At 50.6% G+C, this 10485-nt stretch overlaps 1 protein-coding gene across 1 annotated transcript in view; it reads left to right on the top strand.

Annotated features, from left to right (window-relative positions):
• The first annotated feature begins 6060 nt into the window (after positions 1-6060).
• Positions 6061-10485, top strand: part of MIMS2 (mitochondrial inner membrane scaffold 2) — a 12556-nt gene continuing 8131 nt past the window's right edge. Inside the window, exon 1 of the mRNA XM_007464264.1 lies at positions 6061-6246. Coding sequence (XP_007464326.1) covers positions 6061-6246 — 186 coding nt within the window. The remainder of the gene's footprint in view (positions 6247-10485) is intronic.

Here is a 10485-nt window from a genome sequence, read left to right on the forward strand (position 1 = left end):
TTTTCTTCAAGCATGTGATTCTTTCTCTGCCCCTTTGAGATGTATGTAAATCTTTTTGAAGGCGAAATAAGCCGCTTGCAGGTTTTTAAAACCCAGGAATGTGTTAAGAGTCTGAGAGCTGTCTCCTTGAAAAGTAAACATCAAGGGAGATAGCAGCCTATCTCCTAGGCCAGGTGAGGGTTTAACTTCGGTGACTAGCTCTGTGCTATAATTACATGTTTGTCACAGAGGCACGGGAAGTGTATTATTCCTTTGGATAAAGACAATTAGCAAGTACAAACGAGGGTGAACTATGTGTGACAAACGGTGCTGTCAAGTCCTCTTACCTGAGAACTAGTTATTTTTTGTCTTTGGATGAAGCATCTGCTTAGCTGCATAAAACAAGGCACTTTCTTCCTGTCTTTGAGATCTCTTTAGTGAATTGCCCGTGATCTGCATCACGTTCTAGCTTAATGTTGACTCAATAATAAAACTCTTTTCTTTCTCTTCTCCTTTTGTGGAAAGGTTTTCTGTCAGCAGATTTTGTTTTGAATTCTCCCCACCACCCCACCCCACTGGCTTGTCTTCCCCAGTAGAACATAAGCTCTGGGATACCTTGGCTTCCTACTCCACGGCTGTGTGCCCGGCACTGAGGAGGTGCTTAAAACCTGTTTATTGAATGAATAAAAGAAGTTTCTGGCTGTGTCCTTTGAGTTTTCATTTTTTACAATGATCAAATGTTACCTATGACAATAATTTTGTTAAAAAACAAACTTTTAAAGACTCCACAGTTGTGCATACAAAAGGCAGCTGCTGGTTTGCTTAACAGATATTGATTTTATTTCCTGTTAATCCCCATGCTTCTCAGGCATGAGTCAGTAGTCTTTAAATCGTTATTACTTAAGACATTCTTATTAGCAACATATTGAGACATCGAACGAACGAGAAAATCCTCAAACATCATAGTTCCAGCTAATCCAGATCCTTCCCGAGTACCGAGAAGTGATCGTTTCTATCTCCAAGGCAGTCGAGAGGAGATTCTTGGAAAACCATATCAGCACGCTCATCCTCAACAAGCTACCGCTTTTCTTGGTGGTGGTTTTACAAGTAGCATCTCTCTCCCTGAGTGGCCTCACTGGACCGCACAGCTCGGGTTCTACGCCCTGTGCCCCCCACCCCGAAGCTTTTATTTGTGTCCAGTCCACACCATTCATACTCTTCTAGGAACGAATGAATGAAAAGGAACAATAATGGCCACTGTGCTCACCACGATCAGCTTTCGGGAAGGCACTGTATGTGCTGGTCCCTGTGCCGAGCATACACGTGCATGAAATTTCTCTTATTCTTCACAGCAACCTTGTCATATGGTGATATTATTATTCCCATCCTACAGATGAGAAAATTGAGGTCCCAAGATGCTGAGTGACTTGACCCGGCACACGGTCAGTGCACCATAATGGGGGGACACACCCCCAGGCAATCTGACCCCAAAGCCCCAGCTCTTGGCCCTAAGCCATAAAACACCATTTGTTTCAAAGCGTTGGACTAATCTTCTACCTTATTTGTGGAAACAAGAGAAAACCCAGCCAGGCAGTAACCTGGGGCAGGAGGAACCCGAATTCCTCTTAATAACTCACATTTTCTGAGCTCCTGCCATCAGCCAGGCACTAGGCACAGCACTCAAAAGGTGTCATCCCGGGCTTCCCTGGTGGCACAGTGGTTGAGAGTCCGCCTGCCGATGCAGGGGACACGGGTCCATGCCCCGGTCCGGGAAGATCCCACATGCCGCGGAGCGGCTGGGCCCGTGAGCCATGGCCGCTGAGCCTGCGTGTCCGGAGCCTGTGCTCCGCAACGGGAGAGGCCACAACAGTGAGAGGCCCGCGTACTGCAAAAAAAAAAAAAAAAAAAGGTGTCATCCCACTTAAGCCTCACACCAAACTAAGGGGGGTTCACTCACTGTCCACATCCCAGAGGTGAAGGCTGAGAAACACAGAGAGGTGTTGTGATTTGCTAAGGTGCCACAGTCAGTCAGTGGCTGAGTTGGAATCATATCCAGGTCTCTCCGCCTCCACGGACCATGTTCTTACTGACGATTTTTCCCCAAAATGATGAAGAAAAGCAGAGATGATGATCCAATGTCAGCCCAAGTTCAGACAAGGACAGAGCTCCCACAGGGTGGGCCACGAGGAGGAAGAGGTCGCTCAGAAGTGGGTGGTGGCAGCTACCACCGGTGACATTCTCCACACCCCCCTTGGTGCCTAGCAGAGCCCCGAGCATGACGCAGATGCTGAATTAAATAGTGACTGAACAACTGAGAGCGAATGCACCTCTTCCTACAGAGACCTACAGTGCGTGCCTCCATGGTTCCCAGTTCAGACGTGGTCTGTGGGGTGTGGAAGCCCATTTTCTCCTCAGCCCTCCTCCTCCCTTCATTGTGCCCCACAGACCATCTGTGTCATGATGGAGGGAAGGGGCGTGGGGAGTGAAGCCTTTGTGGGGACTGATACCATGTCCGTCGTGCACACATGGGATTGCTCTTCATTTTTTCAGGAAGTCACAGACACATGTGTCGTTATTCCCATATCACAGGAAAAGAAAGCTGAGGTTAAAGCAGGTTACATACTTTCCTTGGGGCCGCAAGGCTAGTGTCACGAGCTCCCAAACTCCACCCTGACCCGTTTGCCTCCGAAGACCCTGCCTCACAGAGCGAGAAGAATCAGTAGGTGCCACACGACGGAAGAAAATGTGCACACGTGGTCGGCACCCAGTAAGTGCGTGTTGATAAGTGAATGGGTGAGACTCTTTCAAGGAGAGGGTTACTAACAGGATCTACTGCAACAAGATGTCACTAACGATAGTTCAAGTTATAATAGAGAAAACACTGGAAATCACGTATATATTTATTATAACCTATATTAGTCAGCTCGGGCTCCCATAACAAAATACCACAAACCGGGTGGCTTAAACAACAGAAATTTATTTTCTCACAGTTCTGGAGGCTGGAAGTCCAAGATCAGGGTGCCAATGTGGTCCAGTTCTTGTGAGCATCCTCTTCCTGGTTTGCTGATTGCTTCTTGCTATGTCCTCACGTGGCAGAGAGAAAGAGTTCTGGTGTCTCTTCCACTTCCGATAAGGGCACTAATCCCATCATGAGGAACCCACCCTTATGACCTAATCTAACCGTATTTACCTCCCAACGGGCCCGTCTCCAAACACTATCATACTGAGAATTAGTGCTTTAACATATGAATTTGGGGGGAGACACAAACATTCAGTCCATAACACCCATTACCAGGACACTGGATTAAACAAATCATGGAGCACCTATACTATAGAATGCTCTGCAGCTTTTAAATAATAATGCTGCACAATTATGGTTTCAACAGGAAAGACATTAGTGACAGATGAAGTGAAAAAGTCACATTATGATGCATATATACAACTTGACCCCATTTCTACCAATACTAGGGGTGTGGGGTACTTTGGCAAGATCTGGATCTCACACCCATACCCTGACCAGATGGCCACCAACCATTGAGATTGGACAGCTTCATACAAACTACAATAGGGAGGGAGGGGCATCTCCGATAGAAAGAGGGAGCTCGGCAGACAAAAAAGACAGAAACGCCAGCCACACTGCCATGTCTTGAGTCCTCACTGTGCCACGCCCGGTTCTACAGGGACTGAAATATATTATCTCCTTTAACTTTCACAGTAACCCTTTGAGATGGGTATTATTACTCTCACTTCTTGCAAGTGAGGAAACAAGAGACTTAGATCGTTGGAGTCACTGAACAAAGATTCTAAACAGGGCCTGCACCACACCAAAGCTGTGATGTTAACTAACAAATCATGAAACCACAAAGCCTTATTTTTATTGCATCGCCCACTGCTGGCACACAGCAGGTGTTCAGAATAATGAATGCTGATTGGAAACGAACGGAGAGCAGGCAAGAAGTGATGTATGGGCACAGGTAGTTGGATTTGCTTTGGGAAAAGGGACAGAAGCAGGAGGTGGGGAATGGTGGAGGGAAACAGGGACGTGGGCTGGAGCCATCAGTTAAGACTCAGGCTTCCCCTGAGAAGAGGCCAGGGTATGTGCCAGAAGAGAAGGCATCAGGGCAGGAAGGAGGACTCCAGGGGGGGCAGAAACTGTTTAGAGCAGGGCACTGCAGAATCTGACAGAGAAAGAGAACTGGAAGAGAACTGTTCTCGTCCTCAGGGAGACTCAGGTACAACCAGAGAATATGTAATGGGAGAAAACGTGGCAATGTGTCCCAAACACCGTTCACTTTCTATTTTATCACAGTTTATCTGCTTGTGCTCCAGAATCTACCTTCCCACATTCTTATAGAAAGGAGCCACAGAGAGTAACCCCGAGGCCCTGGACCCCTGAGCAGATTAACCATGGTTCCCTTGGAAACTGGGAAGAAGTATCTCCTCCTCCACCAGACGGGAAAAAACTCCTTTTTCTTCCTCCAGCACCCCAGCCCCCTTTAGGTTTCGGCCCCCTCACACACACACACACACACACACACACACACACACACACACACTGATGCATGCCCCTCCCCCCGGTACACGTGCACTTCCTGTGTGACTCTCACCGCAGCGCATGGGCACACAGTCCTGTCGCACTGCCTGGAGTTACCACCCCCGTCCCCCGGCAGCCACCCCCTCTACCTCCCTGCCAACAGAACCCTGATTGTGTTCAGGAGGACGATGTGCCTACTCTGACCTAAGCCAGGCCTATTTCTTTTGCCGGATCCTCAAATTCCAGACTCCCTTGTAGCTAAGAGTGTCCTGTGACTCAGCTGTAGCCAGTGAGACAGAAGGGGCTTCTCAAGGTGGGGGGAGGGTCCTGAGGTATTGAACTTGGGCACATGGATTCCCATCTCTTTCCAGTGTAGACCGGCTGAACGGCTGGCAGAATGGCTATAATTTCCCTTTGCACCTAGGTTTCTGGATACGAACTCATTTCTGCCAATTGAATGCACTCGCAGAATATTTCGAAGGCAGAAAGGAGGCGGAGGCATCCTCCTGCGGTTTGGGCTGTTTGCGGCTGGTAAACAAGTGTGCAGAGACGTGGGGTTTTCTGCAGCAGAATTCAGGTGTGCAGTCGCCAGCGCATGGGTGTGGACCGTTAGTTGTGGCCGAGGCAGCCGCCTGACCCTGCTTTCCGGTGTCCAGTGATCTGTTCTGTAGAAGCTGGAAAGCAGCTGCAGTGGCAGTTTCCTGATCCTGGGGTCACGGCTGTGGCAGTGTGCTCTAGAATTCATTCATTCCACTGGCCGACCGCTGACACCCCCCTAACGGCTTGTGGCTTGCGTCCCCCCTCTTGCCGGCCCATGTTGCTCTGTCCAGAGAGCCTTTCCTGGGGGGCCAGCCTAATGTCCACTCCTCCAGCTTTTCCAATGGTTTTCCAAGCAACCGTTCCCTGTGGTAAAAAAAAAAAAATTTTTTTTTCTGCTTAAAATAGCAAAGATCTAGAAACATTCTGGACCCTCTAGTTTGAACCAAAAAATGCTACCGGGGAGTCAGGCATGACAAAAGGATGAGGATAAGAGGCCTCAGGGAAGGTTTCATTTCTGTGAGCCTCAGTTTCTTCTTCTGCAGAATGGAGACCAAAGATTATTATCTTTATTACAGTTAATAGTTGACTACCGTGGTAGATTGCATCTCCCAAACATGGTCACGACAACATTTCCCTTTCCACAAGCCCTTCCACACGTGACCTTGTCACTTCCCGTCAACTCGGAGGAATCTGACCCCCTCACTCCTGAATCAGGGATGGGCTGGCCTCTGACTCGCTTGTAACCAACACGATGAGTCAGGACCCGCCGACTAGAATTCACAGGCTGTCGGAAGGGGTGCACGTCTCCAGCCCCGCCCATTTCTCGCGGGGCTTCAGCTCCGGCTCCGCTCAGGCGGCGGAGGGGCGGGGGGAGGTGGGCGGGGCCAAGGACGGCGCGCGGCCCCGGCCCCACCCCGCCGCTCCGGGCTCGGGCTCCCGCGGGCCCCGCCCACCGCGCTGCTCCCTCTGCTGTCCGCTGTGCTGGCGGCGGCGCAGGGCTGAGTACCATGGCCGGGCTGCTGGCGCTGCTGTGCCCCACGGGCAGGGTGGGCGCCCGGGTCCGGTCTCGCGCCACCTGGCTCCTGGGCGCTGCCACCCCCCGCGCCCCACCGCCCGTGTTTCTGCCGCTGCTCGGGACCGGGCTGGACGCCCCGCTGCTGCGCGCGGCCCGCGGGAACTGCCACGGCCGCCAGGTAAGCCTCCCCGCCCCCACCCCGAACCCCGCGCGCCCCGATCGTCGGCCCATCTCCGCCGAAGGAGAGCCTGACTCGCGCAGCTGCCCGAGACCGAGCACCGCCAGGGTCCCCAGGCCTCAGATCTCTACAAGTCAAAGAAGCGAGTTCCCAGTTTACAGCCGGGGAAACTGAGGCTCAGGGAGGTGTGGTGACTGCCCAAGGTCACAACCTTCAGGTGATCCCAGGATCCCAAAGCGTCAGGCTGTACTGTGGTGGTGGACGGGAGGATTGGAGATGGGGCCTGGGCTTGGTATCGACGTTCTCACTGGGCGGTAGAGTTGTTCCCTTTGAAGTCGCGCCGGGGCTTCCTCCCTGGGCCGAGGAGAAAGGCTTGGTGGGTGCTGCGGTTTCTAACACCCCCCCAACACTTGCTGCCACTCCCTTTTTATCTAACCTAGAGGGCAGGCCTCCCTGTCAGACTGCAGGCAGTACGCGCGCAAGAAACCCAGTGTTACCTCGTTGCATCAGTATTTCACTTCGGTTGCTTCTGTGTATGCTAACTGAAAACAGGTTTCCATTCAGAATGGTAATGCAGACTATCCCTTTTTGAAAGTTTTGAAGTGGGTCTCCTTAAAGAAAAAAGGTGGTAAGCAGTGAAGTCTGGAGATCCAGAGCTAACAAGTTGGGACAAGCAGTGCCTGGAGCTTTGTACCTTTGGTCCCTTTGCGTGCCTGCATCCGCTCACCAGCGGTGCAGCCCTACCCCAAGTGCTGAAGGCCTCTGAGCCTGTTTGCTGACCTTGCAGGCGTTTAAAATAGCACCTTCCCAACAATAGTTTGGGGAACAGTCCCATGAGCTGATGTGGGCCTCAACATGGTGCCACCGGGAGCCAGTGCTTCCTGAATGTTGCCTAGGCATTTGACCCATGACCTTCCCATGCCTCTGCCACAGGCGGAGAAACTTTCTTCCCTGCCTTCTGCTCCCCCATCGGACAGGAGGTAGATCTTGTCTCTGCCTCCTGAGCCCAGTTAGGGGATCTTCATGTGTTGGGCACCCTCCGCGCACACCCAGCTGTTTCCTGGTGATTCTTTGTGGATCAGCCCAACTGTCCCTTCCTCCCAGAAGCCTTCCCTGACCACCAGTGATACCTTGGGTGCCTCCACTGGCCCCCTCCTCAGCCCCATGGGTGTGCATCTTCTATGCACTCATCATATGGAATGTCCTCCTGACTTGCTGGTCTTTCTTGTGAGCCTGGCACTGGCAGGTGTGTGTGTGTGTGTGTGTGTGTGTGTGTATGTGTGTGTGTACTGCTCCCCCACCCCATATTTATTAAAGTAAAAAGGCTGTATTAGGAGGGTCAGGAAGGTTTGAGGAATGAGCCAAAAATCTTGCTCACAAGTTCAGATTGTTTAGAGTGACACCTGTTTTCATTCATGCAATAAGTAATATTAATAATAAACACTATATTGTGTTTACTTTGTACCAGGCACTGTTCTGAGTACTTTGAAAATATTAATTCATGTAATCCTCACAACAACACTGTGACGTAAGCAATACTGTCATCCCCCCCTTAAGCCCAGAGAGGTTGAGTAACTTTCTGAGAATCACACAGAGGTTACCTGTCAGAACTGGGATCCAAACCAGTCTCGTTCCAAGGCTTCTGCCCTCAACAGTTGTGCTGTGTCCCTCACTTATTCGTGAGTGTCTGCACTGTGCTAGGCACTGCTCTAAGGCAGGGCGGGGTGGGGGGGGCGGATAGAGCAATGAACAAAACAGACATAACCCACCCTCAGGGAGCCTGACGTCTAGTGGGAGGGGAGGGACAATAAACAGAAAAGGAAAATATCAGGCTTGTTGATGTGAGAGGTGCTACTGAGAAATGCCAAGGGGGGGAGGGAGGGTGCAGGTGGGCAGGGCTGCAGGGAGGGATGCTGCCAGTTTAACAAATAAGGTCATCAGGGAAGGGCTCCCTGAAAAGGCAGAGTGAGGGAGAACTGGGAGGTGAGGACACTGGGGCTCAGAGAGCCATCTGCAGGTATATGAAAGCACTTATCTAAGAACAGACACGGGGGAGGTACGATGTTGTCTGCATCCAGGGCAGCGACTAAGGATACATCACAGGTTCTTAAGGTGATATTTCACGAAGAAATGAATGTCTGAAAAGTTTCCATTCCTTGCAGGTCATCGCCTCAAAAATTCCTTTATTTCAGTCTCTTTATTCTTCTCCAGGGTTAGGAAGAAAACTGCATGACCCACATGATTAAAGAGATTTCCAGGATAAAAGGAAGAAAATTGTCCATATAAGCTTCTAATTCTAGAAAGTTAAAAACTAACTGCAGCACCGGCTAACAGGAAATTGTCTGTTGTGTCTGAATATTTTGTCCCTCCCATTGTCTTGCAGTAGATACTGGTTATTCTGTAGCTGGAAGTCTGGCTGCCTTTTTTTTTTTTTTAAGGAATAACTTTTTAAAAAATATTTATTTATTTATTAATTTATTTATTTTTGGGTGTGTTGGGTCTTCGTTTCTGTGCGAGGGCTTTCTCTAGTTGCGGCGAGCGGGGGCCACTCTTCATCACGGCGCGCAGGCCTCTCACTATTGCGGCCTCTCTTGTTGCGGAGCACAGGCTCGAGACGCGCAGGCTCAGTAGTTGTGGCTCACGGGCCCAGTTGCTCCGCAGCATGCGGGATCTTCCCAGACCAGGGCTCAAACCCGTGTCCCCTGCATTGGCAGGCAGATTCTCAACCACTGCGCCACCAGGGAAGCCCTGGCTGCCTTTTTTTCTTTTCTGGCCAAAAGGCCTTTTGCCAAAATAGAGGTCGTACAGAAAAGGGCTCTCAAGAGAGAGAGACAGTTCCACCCGGTCCTGGCAAGTAGACAGAGGGGACATAATGAAGTCTGGTTGGGCCAGATGTCCAGGGTGGGAAGTGAAAGGGGCTTTCACCCGTCATCAGCCTCAGGACGTTGTTTGGCTCTTGGAACCGGGGGTTGTCCACTGCTCCTCCTATCAGGGTCTGGCAGATCTCCCATCCGGGGCACTTCATCCGCAGCCAAAAGGCAGGTAGGGAGCTGTTTATCAGAAGGAGCCTGAGCTCCCAGCGGCCGTTCCGGCTGCTGGGCGTCAGAGAACAGGGAGGGCGCGGTGCTGGCCCAACCGAAGGGTACTGGTGACAGTTTTCCTTCTCCCCTCCAGAGCCTTGACGTTCTGGAACAGGCTCTTCCTTGAGGCATGTTTAGCTCTTGGGGGACATGAAGGGGAGCCTGCAGCACAGAACTCAGTCTGGGCGCCGCCAGCCAGCTCATAGCTTTGCTCCAAACCTTGGTCTCCCATCTGTCAAACTGGGAGCGACAGAGGTGCCCACGTCGTGGGGTTGTGAGGGTTTTTATGGGATGGCGCCTTTAAAGTGCTAAGCCCGGTACCTGGCTCAATAGAAGGGGCCTCTCTTGAGGACACTGGTAGTCTTCCTAAAACCTTTCAAAAAACGTTATGCTTGGGACTTCCCTGGTGGCGCAGTGGTTAAGAATCCGCCTGTCAATGCAGGGGACACGGGTTCGAGCCCTGGTCCGGGAAGATCCCACATACCGCGGAGCAACTAACTCATGTGCCATACTACTGAGAGCCACAACTACTGAGCCTGCGTGCCACAACTACTGAAGCCCACGTGCCTAGAGCCCGTGCACCGCAACAAAGAGTAGCCCCTGCTCACCGCAACTCGAGAAAGCCCGCGTGCAGCAATGAAGACCCAACACAGACAAAAATAAAAAATAAATAAATTAAAAAAAAAAAAACGTTATGCTTTCCTGCCTATCAGAACCAGTCTCTGGGACCCCATAAATGGATACTGGATTTTAGTAGCCACTCCCCTTTTTTTAAGTGTTTGTTTTCTTAAGTCTGAAAAAAGCCCACAGAAGTCAAGGCAGAGAGGAAATACAGTTCGTCTCCCGCCTTAGGGCCTTAACACTTAATTCCCAGGGACTGAGCAGCCTTTAATGAAACAGACTTAATTTTAATTGAAGCTTTAATTTAAAGCTTCCAGGTGTTTTGGGGTTTTGTTTGTTTGGTTTTTTTTTTTCAGTCCCAACTGCAGTTTGGGAACAAAAGAGATGCTCTTTCAGTTGGGAGGTAATGAAAAGACTCTTTCAGTTAATAAATCTGAGTTTTGTACCAACTGTTTTGGGAGCAGGGGCAAATGAGTAGCTGCTGTGTATAATTAAAAATCACGGATGATTCTGGGAAAGGTTTTTTTTTTTTTTTTTT

Source organism: Lipotes vexillifer, unplaced genomic scaffold (genome assembly GCF_000442215.2).
Source record: "Lipotes vexillifer unplaced genomic scaffold, Lipotes_vexillifer_v1.1 scaffold417, whole genome shotgun sequence".
NCBI classification, from domain to species: domain Eukaryota; kingdom Metazoa; phylum Chordata; class Mammalia; order Artiodactyla; family Lipotidae; genus Lipotes; species Lipotes vexillifer.